General features: G+C 41.1%; 1 protein-coding gene across 1 annotated transcript; it reads left to right on the top strand.

The window, feature by feature from the left end:
- Positions 1 to 277: 277 nt before the first annotated feature.
- ndufb5 (NADH:ubiquinone oxidoreductase subunit B5) lies at positions 278 to 16,715 on the top strand. The gene is made up of 6 exons (XM_078563854.1): positions 278 to 436; positions 8,102 to 8,187; positions 10,601 to 10,667; positions 14,564 to 14,625; positions 15,672 to 15,778; positions 16,470 to 16,715. Exons 1-6 carry the CDS (start codon positions 319 to 321, stop codon positions 16,588 to 16,590), a joined length of 561 nt encoding a protein of 186 aa, XP_078419980.1. The 5' UTR covers positions 278 to 318; the 3' UTR covers positions 16,591 to 16,715.
- The last annotated feature ends 468 nt before the right edge of the window (positions 16,716 to 17,183 follow it).

The following is a 17,183-nucleotide window of genomic DNA, read 5'->3' on the forward strand; positions in this document are numbered from 1 at the left end:
TAACGTACCCTAAATGAATATCTCATCGTTACATCTCGTTTCTGCAACCAGAACAGCCCAGTCTCTATGTCAGTATCAAAATAAAATTCTGCGGAAGCTGGTAATCTGAAATAAAAACAGAAAATGCTCTCTTTATGCCTTCACCTTCACAAAGCGCCTTCAAAATTAGAAAGGATACGATTGAGAAACTTTCTGGTTCTTCGCTAAACAACGATTTGCCTTATTGTGGAAAATCCTGATTCCCCTTGCCTTGATCAAAGATGGCGACTCCCGGTTTCCGCTCCGTGTGACCGCTACGGCGATCTGGGAGTAGCAAAGATGGCGGTGCTGAGTGTGCTTCGAGCTGCGGCTAACCTTGTGGTGCGGCGTCCTCCTCACAAACTGCAGCATCTGGCTGGAAATTGCCTGCTCAGGGCCTTTCCTAGAGCTACCACTGGTATGGCTGGGGTTTACTAAATCTTAGTTCAATTTGGCTGACTGCGCCGGGGAGCTGATTGACCTTGTAAAGTACAGTAGGCTACAACAACAACTTCTATTTATATAGCGGCTTAGCGTAATAAATTGCCCCAAGGTGCTTCACAGGAAAGTGACACTGAGCCCATAAGATGATATTGTATTTGGGCAGGTGACCAAAAGCTTGGCCAAAGCGGTCGGCTTTAATGAGTGTTTTAAAGGAGGAGAGGTAGAAAAGTGGAGAGATTTAAGAAGGATATTCCAGAGCTTAGGACCTAGGAAGCTAAAGGCATAGCCATAAATGGTGGAATGATTAAAATCGAGTATGCTGGAGGAGCATAGGTGTCAAAATTCTGGAGGTGAAGGAGATTGCGGAGATATATGCCATGGATGGATTTGAAATTGAGGTGTTGCTTAATTGGAAACCAGTGTTATTCAGCAAACTGGTGATGGGTGAACAGGACTTGGAGCGTGTTAAGACACAGACTACAGGGTTTTAAATGACCTCAAATCGACGGAGGGTAGAATGTGAGAGGCTGGCCAGAGGGTGTTGTAGTTGAGTGGCAACAAAGGCTTGGATAAGGGTTTCAGTGGCAGATGAACAGAGGCAGGGGAGGAGTCAGGTGGTGTTACAGACATGGAAGTAAGTGGTTTTAGTGATGGCACCAATATGTAGTTGGAAGTGAATCTCGGGGTCAGACATCACACTAAGGTTGCAAACAGTATGGGTCAACCTAAAGACAATACAACAGAACGATGGAGTCAGTGGTTTGGGATTAAACTTTTCCCAATAGTTGTCCCGATGTTTAGTTGCAGGAGCTTGGACAAGCAGTCTGACAAATTAAAGATAGCGGAGGTGTCGAGAGAGATGGTGGTGAGGTAGAGCTGGGAGCCATCAGCAAACATGTGGAAACTGACGTTGCTTTCGAATTATATTATTGGGGGGCAGTATGTCAATGAAAAATAGGAGTGGGCCAATGATCGATTCTTGGAGGACACCAGAGGTAAAGGTGCGGGAGTGGGAAGAGGTGAATCTCTGGCTATTATTAGATAAGAATGGAAACAGGCGATAGTAGTCCCACCCAGCTGGTTGATGTTGGAGGAGGATGGTGTTGTTAATCATGTCAAAGACAGCAGAAAGGTCAAGAATGACGAAGAAGGATAGTTTACCTTTGTCACAGTCACAGAATATCATTTGTGACTTTTAATAAAAGACATTTTGGTACTGTGGCAGGGGTGGAAAACTGGTTGGAGGGATTCAAACATGCAGGTCTGGGAAAGGAACCTGAATTTTGGAAGCAACAACACATTCAAGGACTTTGGAGAGGAAAGGGAGGTTAGGTTAGGAGAAGAAAAGCCTCGAAGAAATCTGACTTTGCATTAAAAATATTAAAATATTGAGATTTACATGCCTGTAAAATTAAAGCTCCAGAATGGTTCCTGAATGGAGTGAAGCAGAAAATAAAGCAAAATTAAAAAGCCCTTCGAACAAACAATTGATGGAGCTGGGAAACTTTACAATCACAAATTAATTATAAAAAATAACCACAAGATATTATCAGCTATAGTAGTTCTGGCCCATTTGGAAGGGAAAAGAAAACTATTGGGTAGAAATTTGCTTGTTGCTATTCGTGTGTGGGTGCTTAAACCATGTTAATATAGTTCAGGAACTTAGCAGAAGTATTTTGGGTGTTACTGAAAACAGTAATCTCTACCCATGTGCCATTGTAAGGGGATAAAGTTTGCTACATAGTAGTGCAAATCAGCAGAGAGGATGGCATTTAACAGCAAGTGAACTATATGCATTTTGTGTAAAAATATTGAGTAGGTTCTGCTTATTTATGCTAGCAGTATCTTGGCGGAATCACACAAAGCAAGACAAAAGATTAGAGAAATTTAAACATGCGAGTTATGTCCAAAACAACATGCGTTTGTATTTTCTACGATCTTTTATGGGGTTCAAAATCCAGTTTGCCTGGATGTGGCCCTGCTGACAAAACTGGTCATTCACCTGGTTGAAATTGCAAGATCCCACTGATTGCACTGATTTGTGTTCAAACTCTGCTAATTTGCTTGGGTCCATAGGATAGGCACTAGGAAACATATTTTAAAAGTTAGTAAATTAAATATTTATGTAAAAACTAATAAATGGACCAGGATACACCAATAGTCAGCATAGTTTTTTAGAAGTCATTTTCAGTGATTTTTAAGTCCAGTTATTCACAGATTTTTAAAAAATTCATTCATGAGACGTGGGTGTCGCTAGCTAAGCCATCATTTATTGCCCATCCCTAATTCATTCAGAAGGCATTTAAGAGTCAACCGCATTGCTGTGGGTCTGGAGTCACATGTAGGCCAGACCAGGTAAGGAAGGCAGATTTCCTTCCCTTAAAGGACATTAGTGAACCAGATGTGGTTTTACATCAATCGGCAATGGTTTTGTGGTCTTTATCAGACTTTTCAGCTTTTTATTGAATTCAAATTTCACAGTCTGCCGTGGTGGGATTCAAACCCAGGTCCCCAGAGCATTACACTGGATCTCTGGAATACCAGTCTATTGACAATACAGCTATGCCACTCTTGCTTTGCAAGGAGCTGGGAAAGAAACATTTTCAACTGTATGAATAAAAGCGCATCAGATTACTTCTCTTAAATACATCAAGGAATGGATTTCAATTGAAAGAAATTATGTTCTGTTCGGCTAGGCTGCCCCATCGTACTATGGAAGATTCATGGGCACGTTTTCTGCCAAAAGCAGCAACTCTACCACAGAATATTTTGACTTATTATCAGCCTTAGTTTTTTTTATAAAAGGTGGATGACACCAGACAAGAACAGCCAGTCAATCAAGTAGGAGATGAAATTGGATAACGTGCTACCCAAGCAAAGCCCTCAGATTCTTTTTAATGCCTTTGAGCAAAACCTGGAGAAGGAAAGTTTAAAATAAATTATAATAATCCTGTTGTCCACAAAACACTTTGGTGCTTGTGGTGCCCAGTGGTTGCAGTAAGCCTCAAGTGCATCAGCAGCAGCAGAATAAAAAGGTATTTAATACATCCTGGACTAATGCAAAGGGAGCAAATCACATTTATCAAGAACTTGCATTTCTAAAGAATTTCTCATGTCCACAGAGCCAACTCAGGGTACTTTATAAAGTGGGGAAAAACTTTGGTTTTTGGACATATCTGTATATCTATTTAAATCACTTGTATTTTTGCTAAGAGTCTGTGTCTTGGTCACTTTTCCTTTTTTAGCTTTTCAGACAGCTGCCTTGGTCCCCCCTCATTAAGGCTACTTGGTAATTGAAACAATATGATTCCTTCCATCGTTAACCCTCTGACTCCTTCCCATGCGTGTGTCTCCACATTGCCTTTTAATGCAGGTGGAAGTCAGTCCTGTTGTAACCACTCTGTCAACTATTTATCCACAAGTTAAATGAACCTGATTGGAAAATGGGGCAGAGTTCTGCTATGCTGGATTTTTGTCCACATTTATACCTGTCCCATGTTTTTGCTTTAATTTGCACTGCACCTGCATATTTTAGGCTACTGCTTTTAAATTATTCTAATTCACATCATAGTTTTGGATGCCTTTCCTCTCACTTCAGTCTGTTTCCACTGTTTTATCATGCCCATAGAAAATGAGTGTCCAAGTTTGTTAAAAACTGAGCAGAAGTTTGTTGTTTCTGAACTTCTAATTGTTTCTTTATCTCACTCGGTACTTTGTTTCCCATCTGGCTTCATGCCATTTGCTGTGGGTTGTTTTTATTCCTTACCAGCTTGCACTGGGTACAATATCCAAATTGAAAATATGCATAATTATGATAAGTCAACCATGGAAAATTGAGTGTAAATTAGCATGAGCTTTGTGTCTGTTTTGAACCATTTGAGTGTAAACTGCAGTCATATTGGAAAATCTGTCCTAAAAATATTTCCTTTATAGCTTTTCAAACTTGCTTTAGTTGAAAGTCCATGAAAGAGATTTTGTCATGTCAAAAAGGCTAGAGGTGAAGTTTTCTTTATTCTCATGGTTTCTATTGTTTTAATCAAAAAGAATGCGTAAATGATTTTACATTCAGTCCGGCTTTTAAATCCTACAACAGTCCAGATCACCCCTCTTCCACCCCTCTCTCACCACATGATCCATCTCCGACACTTCCCTTCCTTGACTTCTCTGTCTATATTTCTGGTGATACCAATATTTATTACAAGCCCACTACTCCGCAGCTACCTTGACTACACTTGCTCACACCCTGCTTCCTGTAAGGACTCTATTCCATTCTCCCAGTTTCTCTGCCTCCATTGCACTTGTTCTGCTGATGCTACCTTCGACAATGGTGCTTCTGACATGTATTTCTGTTTCCTCAGCTAAGGATTTACCACTCCTCCCCCCGCTCCAATGTGGCTGACAGGGCCCTTAACTGTGTACGGCCTATGCTCACATATCCGCCCCCAGCCCTTCCTCGTCCTCCCAGAACCATGATAGGGTTCCCTTTGCCCTTAGTCCGCCAGCCTCTGTATTCAGAGGATCATCCTCTGCCATTTCCTCCACCTCCAGTATAATGCCACCACCAAACACATCTTTCCCTCCCCTCCCCTGTCAGTATTCTGAAGGGACTGTGCCCTCCATGACACCCTGGTCCACTCCCCTACCACCCCCAACACTTTATCCCCTTCCCATGCAATCTCAGGAGATGTAACACCTGCCCCTTTACCCCCTCCCTCCTCACCGTCCAAGGCCCCAAACTCTCCTTCCAGGTGAAGTAGCAATTTCAATTTAATCCACTGTATTCACTGCTCATAATGTGGTCTCCTCTATATTGGGGAGACCAAACGCAGACTCGGTGACTGCTTTGCAGAACACCTTTGCTCAGACCGAGGGCATGGCCCAGACCTTCCAGTCACTTGCCATTCCAGTTCACCACCTTGCTCTCATGCACACATTTCTGTCCACGGCCTACTGCAATGTCCTGGTGAAGCCCAACACAAGCTGGAGGAACAGCGCTTTGTCTTTCAATTAGACACTTTACAGCCTTCTGGACTCGACATTGAGCTCAACAACTTCAGACTATGAACATTGTCCTCCATTTTGAAGGTTTCTCCCCCAGGTGCCAGTCTGCATCTTGTTCTTATGTTTTTTGCTTTCAGACAGTGCTGACCCTTTTTCTGCTATTAATACATTCTGCTATTTTGCTTTGACAGTGTTGACCTTAATTCTGCCATTAACATCTACCCTGGACCAGTGCTTTAGTTTTTAATACTATCATTACCACTCCCTTTGTCTTGTGTTCCATGACATCTTTGTCATTTAACCTCCCCACTTTCTAACCTATCCCAGATCTTCTATTTTGCTCCACCTGCCCCTCGCCCTTTTTCAACTTCATAAAACCCATCATATTTCTACCTCTCCCCAGTTCTGAAGAAGTCAACTGGACTCGAAACTTTAACCACGTTTCTCTCTCTACAGACGCTGCCAGACCTGCTGAATTTCTCCAGCATTTTCTGTTTCTATTTTAGATTCTGACAATTTTGACGATATCCAGTAATTATGTAGTGAAATCAAACTTGCATATAAAAATAAATCTGATGAAACTTGAGTAGAAATATTGTTTTGTGAAGTTTGTATATATTTAAGTATCTATTAAATACTAAAGGTTAAGTTAGACTACAGAATTTGTGCCTTTGACAACAACTTATATAATGTTTTTCATATAATGAAACGTCCCAAAGTGCTTCACAGGAGCATTATGAAACAAAGTAAGACACCAAGATACATGAATATTAGGTCGGATGACCAAAGGTTTGTTCAAAGAGCTATGTTTTAATGAGTGTTTTGAAGGAAAAAAGCAAGGCAGAGAGATGTGGTCGGATATTCCAAAATTTGGGCCTAGGCAACTGAAGGCATGGCCACCAATGGTGGAGCAATTTTTTTTCATATTCGTTCATGGGATGTTGGCCCGCTATCTAGGCCAGCATTTATTGCCCATCCATATTGCCCTTGAGAAGGTGGTGGTGAGCTGCCTTCTTGAATCACTGCAGTCCATGTGTTGTAGGAACACCCACAGTGCTGCTGGGAAGGGAGCTCCAGGAATTTGACCCAGCGACAGTGAAGGAATGGCGATACAGTTCCAAGCCAGGATGGTGCGTGACTTGGAGGGGAGCTTGCAGGTGGTGGTGTTCCCATCTACCTGCTGCCCTTGTCCTACTAGGTTGTAGAAGTTGCAGGTTTAGAAGGTGTTGCAGTGCATCCTGTAGATTGTAACACACTGCAGGTAGAGGGAGTGAATGTTTATTGTGGTGGATAGGGTGTCAATCAAGTGGGCTGTTTTGTCGTGGATGGTGTCGTGCTTTGATTGCTGTTAGAGCTGCACTCGTCCAGGCAAGTGGAAAGTATTCCATCACACTCCTGATTTGTACCTTGTAGATGGGGAACAACTTTGGAGAGTCAGGAATTGAGTCACTCTCTGCAGATTTCCCAGCCTCTGACCTGCTCTAATAGCCACAGTATTTATATGGCTCGCCCAGTTCAGTTCCTGGTCAATGGTAACCTCTAGGATGTTGATAGTGGGGATTCAGCGATGGCAATGCTATCAGATGTCAAGGATAGATGGTTCGATTCTGTCTTGTTGGAGATGGTCATTGCCTAGCACTTGTGTGGTAGGAATGTTACTTGCCACTTATCAGCCCAAGCCTGAATATTGTCCAGGTCTTGCTGCATATGGGCACGGACTGCTTCAGTATCTGAGGAGTCATGAATGGTGCTGAGCGTTGTGCAGTCATCAGCAAACAACCCCACTTCTGACCTTGTGCTGGAAGGAAGGTCATTGATGAAGCAGCTGAAGATGGTTGGGCCTAGGACACTACCCTGAGGAACTCCTGCAGTGATGTCCTGGAATTAAAATTGGGGATGAATGAGAGGCCAGAATTAGAGAAGCACAGGGATCTCAGAGGGTTGAGGGGCTGGATTAGATTACAGAGATATGGAAGAGAGAGACCTTGGCGGGATTTGAAAGCAAGGAAGAGAATTTTAAAATTGAGATGTTCCTTGATGGGGAGCCAATGTAGGTCAACGAGCACAGGGGTGAAAGGGGAACAGGACCTGCTGCACGTTAACACAGGCAGCAGAATTTTGGATAACCTCAAGTTTATGGAGGATTGAATGTGGGAGACCAACCAGGATGCATTGGAATAGTTGAGTCTAGAAGTAACAAACCATGAATGAGGATTTCAGTAGCAGATGAGCTGAGACGGGGGCATAGATGGGCAATGTTATGGAGGTGTGAATAGGTGATCTTGGTGATAGCATGAATGCGAGGTCAGTAGCTCATCTTGGGATCAAATGTGACACCAAGGTTGCAAGCAGACTGGCTTAATCTCAGACTATTGCCAGGGAAAGGAGTTTGGAGTGGGGACCAAAAACAATGGCTTTCGTCTTCCCGATATTTAATTGGAGGAAATTTCTGCTCATCCGGTACTGGATGTCAGGTAAGCAGGTTGATTATTTAGCAACAATGGAGGAGTGGAGAGTGGTGGTGGTGAGGTAGAGCTGGGAGTCATCAGTGTACATGTGAAAACTAACACTGTACCAAAGGTGCATTTATTATTTTTCTATTGCTTGAATGTGTCCTGTTGCCTCTGTTATATTCTAGTTGCAGTTCGTCATGGCAGTCATGGAAAACAGCTGTTTGTTATCAAGTCCAGCCAATATTATGACCGTCGCTTTCTGAGTCTCTTGGTATGTATCAAAGTTGCATCTGAAATTAGCGTCAATTCATCCATAAGCATGGATAAGGTATTCTGCCTGATATTGAATATGAAGAAGTATGTAATTTAGTCATGGAGCCATGGGTTAACAATCAGACTTGATAAAAAATTCAAAATGCTAATTGTCTACTCAATCTATACTTTGTATTGGTACAAAAATAATTGGATTGGAGCAAAATTACTGTAGGTTCAATTACGTTTGTACGAATAAAAACATACTTCTCGAGAATATTTGACTATAAAGCTTTTGAAACATTTAATAAAAAACATTATATACTTGTTATGGACAGGAGGGGGTTAATTTAAGCAGTGCTCATTCCTCCTCTCAACATCCGTCTGTAAACAGAAAGGTGCTTCGATTTGTTTTCCTCATTATAAGCGGTGGCGTATTCCCCAACCCCTTGGTTTTTGTGTGATCCAATTTTCTATTAATAATCCCACAGCAAACTCGAGTTGGATAAACTAAAAAGGGTTAGTTTTTGCACTCATTCAAAACGCGCAAGGAGGGTCATAACGTTGCCTCCACACACTTGCACAGTAAAGACCCGGATAGAGAAAAGATTTATAGTACAGGGAAAATAAGTATTGGTTCACGTGAGTTCTAGAGTCCAGAATCAAAGTCCAATGAGGTATTCCTTCAAGGAGGTCAGCGGGCTGAAAGCCAATGTTGTAGAATTCACTTTTCTGGTGGTGTTAACTGCACAAGATGAGATAGGCACGCAGAAGTGAATCAATCTCGTAGGCAATGGCACGGAACTTCCAGCAGAAGCAGTGCAGATGGGGCCAGCAGTTCAACCTGGGCAGAGCTCCTTTCTGTGGCTTCTTGTCAGATGTTAAAGAGCAACTGAGCTCTTCAGTTCATCAAGGCAATATTACTCATTCAAAAAGCCAGAAGCCTACATCACATGACCACCACCTCTCCTCCAGTTCTTCAACAAATGATGTGTATCCATCATCTAGAATTCAGCTGGGTCTTGAAGACTGCTAAACATCCCAGCCATAATGAGTTGAAAGGAAGGTTGGAAAGGCCTTTGTCTTAGCAGACCCTCAGTCTCCTGCTCTTAAGCATGGGTTATCAAATGCAAATTGCCTTTGTGTAGTTCTCTTTGAAGTTGGGCTGTGCAGTCCACAGATGATGGTTAGTGGCTCCTCAGAGATAACGAGGTGAGAGTTTTCCTGAAACTGCAAAGGGACTTATTTTGATCTAGGTTCACAGGCAGACATAGATTCAGCCATTTTAAAGATCTTATTCAGCCAAGGTCCAGTTTTAATTTTTGAAATACTAATGAATATATATATTTTATAAAAATATACAGTGTGAGTCTTAGTTCCCCACGGACTTCGTTAAGACTCCCCATGTAAAGACCCAGCCTTAAGTATTTAAATTCAACCAGTTTGCCGTCAGTTCCTTGATACAACAAGCACATTTATATTTTTAATAATTTTCTTTTCTCAATGGATTGAAATTGTGATTTAAGCAAAGACTAATGAATTAGTGTTGGGAACTCCCCAAGATCTCTGCGCTCCTCCAATTCTGGCCTTGTACATCCCCAATTTCCATCACCATATGTCGGCCCTAAATTCTGGAATTCCGTTCTTAAACTGCCCCACTTTTCTCTCCCTCTCCTTTTAAGACATTCTTTTTAACCTACTTCTTTGATCAAGCTTTTGGGCCCCAACTTATTCTCCCTTTATGGGCTTGGTGTCAAATTTTGTTAGTGAAATGTCTTGCAATGTTTTACTACATTAAAGACTCTATGTAAGTGCAAGTTGTTGGTGTTAATGACTTGCAATATAGTGTCTGTGATTGAGGCAAGTTATATAGGTGTCTTGGCGCCTGCTTATCCTGCGTTCTTGTACAATAGTAGTGCTCGCAATGTTGTAGGTATCACATTCCACTGCAAATTGTTATTTAGTCACTTGGTAGCACAGAACTTGAGAGTATTGCTGAAAAAAAGAAACATGCTGTTGAAGCTTTTCACCTTGCCCTCATTAGGACAGACATAAGAATACCAAATTTGTAAGTAAGCAACAATTTATACTGCATGAGAAAAGGGTGCTATTGGCTCTGGTCAAGGTGTTGCCATGGCAAATGTACCAGGGAACTATTGTTTCCCCCATGCTTATGTTTAATTCAAAAAGATGCAATGTCTGGACATATTCCTTTTGCCTGCAGAAGAGAGATCCCTGCATATGAATATATGTAGCTTCCAGCAAGCATAGGTGAGCTATGTTGCAAGCCTGGCTGATGGTCTTAAATTGTTATTTGGCAGCTTATGAGTGGTAATTAAAATATTCATTAAATTAGTGCATTCAGCTTTAAACACACAGTGAAAATTGCACTAATAAATTTGATTACAAATTCTCGATTTCTCTTTCTGCAGAGATTCTATATTTTATTGACTGGAATACCAATGGCTGCATTAATCACTTTTGTGAATATTTTCATTGGTAAGTATTTTACAATGATAATTATACATGATGTAAATATTATGTATAAGTGAATGGTATGAGCATATTGACATTGAAAGCAAATTGAAAGGGGTTGGTAGTATAGTTACTGAACTAGCAATCCCGAGACCTGGACCAACCTTCCAGAGACATGAGTTCAAATGCCGCTGAAGCAGCTGAGGAGTTTAAGTTCAGTTAATTAAGTAAATCTGGAATAAAATCTAGTTTCAATAATAGTGACCAAGAAACTGTTGCATTGTTGTAAAACTGTGTCTCGTTCACTAATGTCCTTAAGTGCAAGAAATATGCTGTCCTTACCCAGTCTTGTTATATACTCTTTTTGAGTAGAACAGTAAAGTAAACAAATGAACTAGTAATTAAATTAACTAATTAACAGCCCCTTAAAGGGGCACTGTAACAAATAAACCCAAAATTTAAAGGAAGCTTAACAAATTAAATTAAAATAACATTCCGGAGCTGATGATGCACTCAGCCGCTGCGGAGCCCACAGGTCGCAGAAGGCCCCTAGGCTGGTTTATGTGTTTCCAGGCCCATTGCAATGTGATTGTCTCTTAATTGCCACCTGAGTTGTATAAAATCTCTACAAAAGAAGTCTAATAAGAATAAAACTAGATGTACCACCTGTCATTGGCCTAGGCATCGGCCACAACAAAGGCACACTCTGCCCATTTGACCCTGCACAAGTCGTCCTTGCTAACATCTGGGGACTGTTAAAATTGGAAGAGCTGTCCCACAGACAAGTCATACTTGCAGAAATATACCTTACAGCTAATGTCAGAGTGCTCAATCACCATCCCTGGGTATGTCCTATCCCACTAGTAGGTCAGAATCAGCAGAAGTGGTAGCACAGTGCTATGTGGTTGGGAGGCGGTGGCCTTGGCAGCCCTCAACTCTGATTCTTTACTTCATAAAGTCTCAAGCATCAGGTCAAACATGGACGAGGAAACCTGCTGACATCAACCTATTATCCTCTCACACCTGATCAATCTGTACCCCATGTAAAAGAACTGGAAGAAGCACTGAGGGCAGCCAGCATACAGAATGTACTCTGGGTGGGGAAGTTCAATATTCTTCACTAAGGGTGGCTTAGGAGTAGTACTACTACTGTCTGAGCTGGCCCGTGTCCTGAAGGATTTAGCTGTCTGGCCATGCCTGCAGCAGGTGGTGAGAGAACCAACACAAGGGAAAAACTTACTTGAATTCAACCTCACCAAACTTCCTACTGCAGATGTATCTGTCCATGACAATATTTGTAGAAGTGACCACCACACAGTCCTTGTGGAGACAACATCCCATATTCACTCTGAGGACACCCTCCATTGTGTTGTGTGGCACTACCATATTGCTAAATATGATAGATTCAGATCTAGCAGCTCAAAAATGGGCAACCATAAGGTGCTGTGGGTCATCAGCAGAATTGTATTCAACCACAATCTATAATCACATGGCCTGACATATCCCTTACGCTACCATTACCATGAAACCAGCATCTCAACCCTGGTTCAGTGAAGAATGCAGAACAGCATGTCTGAAAATGAGATGCCTACTTGGGGAAGTTACAACACAGGACTACATGTATGCTAAAAAATAAAAGTAGCTATAGACAGAAATGCAAATCCACAGCCAATGCATCAGATCAAAGCTCTGAAGTCCTGCCAAATCCAGTCATGAATGTTGATGGACAATTAAGCAGTTCATGGATGGAGGTTCCATGAACATCCTATCCACAAGGATAGTGGAGCCAGAACTTGAGTGCAAAAGACGAAGCCTAAAAAATTTGCAATCATCTTCAGCCAGAAATGCTGTAGAAAGATCCATCTCTGCCTGCTCCTGAGGTCCCTACCGTCACAGAAGTAAGTCTTCATCCAATTGACTTTAGGTGATATCAAGAAATTGCTGAGCATACGCGATACAGCAAATGCTGTGGGCCCTGAGAACATACTGGCTGCAGTGCTGAAGTCTTGTGGTCCCGAACTAGCTGGCTCTCTAGACAAGTCAGTACAGCTGCAACATTGGCATCTATCCAACAATTTGGGCCTGGGTATGCCCTGTCCACAAAAAGGAGGACAAATCCAATCCGGCCAATTACTGCCCCATCAGTCTACTCTTAATCATCAATAAAGTGATGGAAGGTGTTGTTGACAGTGTTATCAAGCAGCATTTACTTACCAATAACCTGCTGTTAGTCTTCCCCACAAAAGGAAGTATCCTCTCAATATCCAACCTATCAAGTCCAGAATCTTATACATTTCAATAAGATCACTTCTCATTCTTTTAAACTCCATAGTGTATAGGCCCAACCTGTTCAACCTTTCTTTATAAGATAAGCCCTTCATCCCAGGAATGAGCTGAGTGAACCTTCTCTGAACTGCTTCTAAAGCAATTGTATCTTTTTTCAAATAAGGAGACCAAGATTGTACATAGTACTCTGGATGTGGTCTCACCAAGGCCCTGCACAGCTGCAGTAAAACCTGCCTACTTTTATATTCTATTTCCCTTGCTTTCTTAATCACTTGCTATACCTACATACTATGGGAATATAGTTAATTGGAATCGGGAGGAAAACACTGCACTGATTGGAGTCATATCTAGCACAAAAGAAAAGGGTTACGGCTGTTGGAGGCCAATCATCTTAGCCCCAGGACATCACTGCAGGAGTTTCTCAGGGCAGTGTTCTAAGCCTAATCACCTTCAGCTCTTTCTTTCATAACTTTCCCTCCATAAGATCTGAAATGGGCAAGTGGGCATGATACCTGATTGCCCAGCATCTAGCTCCATTTACAACTCCATGGGTAATGAAGCACTCCATGCCTGCATACAACAAGACCTGGTCAACATTCAGACATGGGCGGATAAGTGACAAAATGCCAGTCACTTACCATCTCCAACAAGATAGAAACTAATTGCCTCCCCTTGATATTCAATGGCTGAATTCCCCCATATCAACATCCTGGTGGTCACCAAAACCTTAACTAAACCAGCCACAGACCATAGTAGCAGGTCAAAGGCTGAGTTTTCCATGGCAAATAACTCACCTCCTGACTCCCCAAACATTGCAGCATAAGTCAGGAGTATGATGGAATACTCTGTACTTACCTGGATAACTGCAGTTGCAACACCTGAAGAAGCTCAATACCATCCAAGGCAAAGCAATTTGCTTAATCAGCACCCCGTCCACCACTTTAAACATTCCACAACCATGTGCCATGGCTGGAATATGTACTGTCTATAGGATGCACTGCAGCAATTTGCCAAGACTTCTTCAACAGGATCTCTGAACCCACGGCCTCCACCACCTAGAAGGACAGAAGGGCCATGGGGACATTACAACCTACAAGTTCCCCTCCAAGTCACACCACACCGACTTGAAAATATATCGCCGCTTCTTCACTGCTGCTGGGTCAAAACCCTAGAACTCCCTGCCTAACAGTGCTGTGGATGTTCCTAAACCACACAAGCTGTGGTTCAAGAAGGTGACTCATCACCAACTTTGAAGGGAATTAGGGATGGACAGTAAATGCCAGCAATGTGCACATTCCATGAACAAATAAAGAAACATGATGTGTAAATTATAACTCCGTTTTTAAGTTATCAGTTTGTAATTACATTTATTATCTTAGATAAATTGAATTTACCTTTATTTAAGTTTGCTATTGAAAAATTACATTCAATTAAAATATATAAAAGGTATGAACTAGCAAAATATAACAATGTTTAGTAGTGCAGGGCATACAATGTGGAGCTGGGTAAAACCACATTTATTTCACTAGTGAGAAAAAACTCAATTCTCAAGTACCATGACAAGGGTCAATCTTTTTGGGAAGAAAATAAACAGCTTTTTAAAAGAAATGTGTCTATGGTGTTGCATTTCACAGGTGAAGCCGAGCTTGCAGAGGTTCCTGAAGGTTATGTTCCAGACCACTGGGAGTACTACAAGGTATGGTAGGCTTCTTATTAGTCACATTAAAATAAATGCACTTGCTACCAACCATGAATTGCAATATTTCCTAACTGAGCTTAGCACCATTTTAGATACACAATTAACTGATAGTTGCATTTAGGCTTGCCTTTGGGGGCATATCGTCCCACCCTTTGTTGATTCATGTATAGAGGGCAAGAAACTAATTGCATCTGAAATAAAATACCCATGTGGAGAGTTTAAATAGAGTGGTGGGAGAGTGTTTAAACCAGTATGGCAGGTGTGTGGGAAGTCTGGACGTAGAACTATAGGAGAACAGAATTAATAAAGCTGTTGGGGTAGAAAAAAATCATCTTAACTTGAGAAAATATTACCAAAGGAGAAAGGCAAATAAATAGGCTTGGAGGTGGTGAGAGCCAAAACACTGATGTGGAAAGGACAAAAGGTATTAGAAAGTTAAATGAGAGAAATAAAAGTCAATTTTTGTAATAAGTAGTTATAATTGAGTGGCATAGTGTGATTTGAAAACAAAATTGGACATTTAGAAACAATTATTATGGAGGGTGTTATGTTTAGAGATGTTTTGGTTTAAGCTGTAGTGTGTTTCTGGACAGACTTTTTGTCTCCTGTGTCAAAAAGTTTGAGAGTTCAAACCCCATCAAGGAATTGAGTGCATACCCTAGATGGTGCAGCGTTGAGGGTGTGCTGCAATGTTGGAAGTGCCATCTTTTAGATGAGACATTAAACTGAGATCCCCTGTTATTGCACTGAAGTTTCAGTCCAAATTACGTACTGAAGTCTCTGGGTGGACCTTGAATCCTAAATTAAGAGGTGTGAGTGCTACTACTGAGTTGGCACTAAACGTGACTAAGGCTTGTCTGTTGGGACTGACCAAGCAGAAGCATAGATGCTGACTGTGGAGTAAATTGATAGAGTAAATGATATCTCATGCTGAGGAGCTCTGTAAATTCTGGGGAAGGAATGAGCTGTATATTTTTAATAAGGCATTAAGGTACCTTTTTATAAACAATTCCATGTCTAGTTATACTATTCTCAATTTGCAGCATCCCATAACCAGATGGATTTCAAAATATGTCTATGACCCACCTGAGAAGGGTTATGAGAAAATGATGGCCCTTATTTCTATTGAAGCAGAGAAAGCAGACATGAGGTAAGTTAGAGCAAAAATATATATTTATGATAACAGCATTGCCCTGATTGCTCTTAAAGCTGTATATTTCAAAATGTATACTACAACTGAAATTGTCATGTATAAAAAGACAGTGGTGGCATCAGCTTGCCAAGCATTCACCTTCATGTAACACAGGCCTTTTAAAGATAAGAGAAATGTAACTTCCAAAAAATAACTAGCGCTGATAGTTTGCAGAATTTAAAGCAACTGACACAGCTGAAGTGTCTCATTTACATCTCCTATGTTTGTCAATTCTGACTTATTTGACATAGCCCATTACCTCTCAATCTGCATCTTCCATATAGTAATTTTGGTGAGGAAGGATTGAGTGCAAAGAAGTGCTCTTACCAAGAGGCAGATTTACATTAGGAAGATGAAAGCAAACTCGTCAAAAGTTGGTATATCTTAGAACTTTTTAAACCTAAGGTAATCCAAGAAGGTGACTTGTAGGAATTGCACGTCGGTTGCCAGTTGATTAAGATTAATGTTGGAAGAGGCCTGAGAGCAAGCTTTCTGCTCATAGGCTTGGCTAATGCATGATTTTAGAGACCGGGGATCAAAAATATTCAACAGATTGGGAGTTGTTTACCTTTTAAAATACATTTAAAACAGTTATGGAACTAGAAACTGTTTGGATTGTTAATTTGTGTTTTGCTTTCTTTAATTATAGGCTGACGCAACTTGAGGTTCGCCGTCTAATGAGAGAGAGGGGTGATGGTGCTTGGTATCAATATGAAACTCTGGATAAAAATTTGATAGATAACTCACAGAAGGCAAACCCAGATTATTAGGTGGGCAAAGATTGCTGGAGGATGCTAATTACCATAGAAAGGATGTGTGGAAAAAGTTGTTTAATAAATTATATCATGTCAATGTTTGCATCAATATTCTTGAATAAAGTTTCATTCTAGTTGAAGTATGCCTTTTTTTAAAATATAAGTTTTAACCTTCAAGTTGCACAATTGTAGAACATTTACTTATTGATATTCCCTCCTGCAGTTGTCTACATAGCGAGTTCCTGATTTTAGCTAGGATATTTGGGTGACATTTTTGGCAACGAAAAGTGTTTCTGTGCAGTGAAGAGCAGAATAATCTAATGCCTTATAAACCCACTCCTTTTTTTCTCCCTCCTTTTAGTCAGTTAAGAGTTTCCTGCCTTTTTTCTGGGCAATAAATCTGGTCACTGTACACTTGGAGTACTGTAAACAGTTCTGATCTCCATAGTATAAAAATAATATTGAGGCACTGGAGAAGGTGCAAAAAAGATTTACTAAACTGGTACCAGAACTGAGAGGTTAACCTAATAGGGAAGGTTGAACAGGCTGGAACTTTTTAGAAAAAAGACTAAAGGGTGACCTGATAGAGGTCAGTATTATGAAAGGGT

Source organism: Cetorhinus maximus, chromosome 19 (assembly GCF_964194155.1).
Source record: "Cetorhinus maximus chromosome 19, sCetMax3.hap1.1, whole genome shotgun sequence".
NCBI lineage: Eukaryota > Metazoa > Chordata > Chondrichthyes > Lamniformes > Cetorhinidae > Cetorhinus > Cetorhinus maximus.

Excerpts from the sequence above, each read along its gene's own strand:
- ndufb5 (XM_078563854.1), top strand. The coding sequence starts at position 319 with ATGGCGGTGCTGAGTGTGCTTCGAGCTGCGGCTAACCTTGTGGTGCGG. Across the intron at positions 437-8,101 it reads CTTTCCTAGAGCTACCACTG|TTGCAGTTCGTCATGGCAGT; the intron begins GTATGGCTGGGG and ends GTTATATTCTAG. Across the intron at positions 14,626-15,671 it reads ACCACTGGGAGTACTACAAG|CATCCCATAACCAGATGGAT; the intron begins GTATGGTAGGCT and ends CTCAATTTGCAG.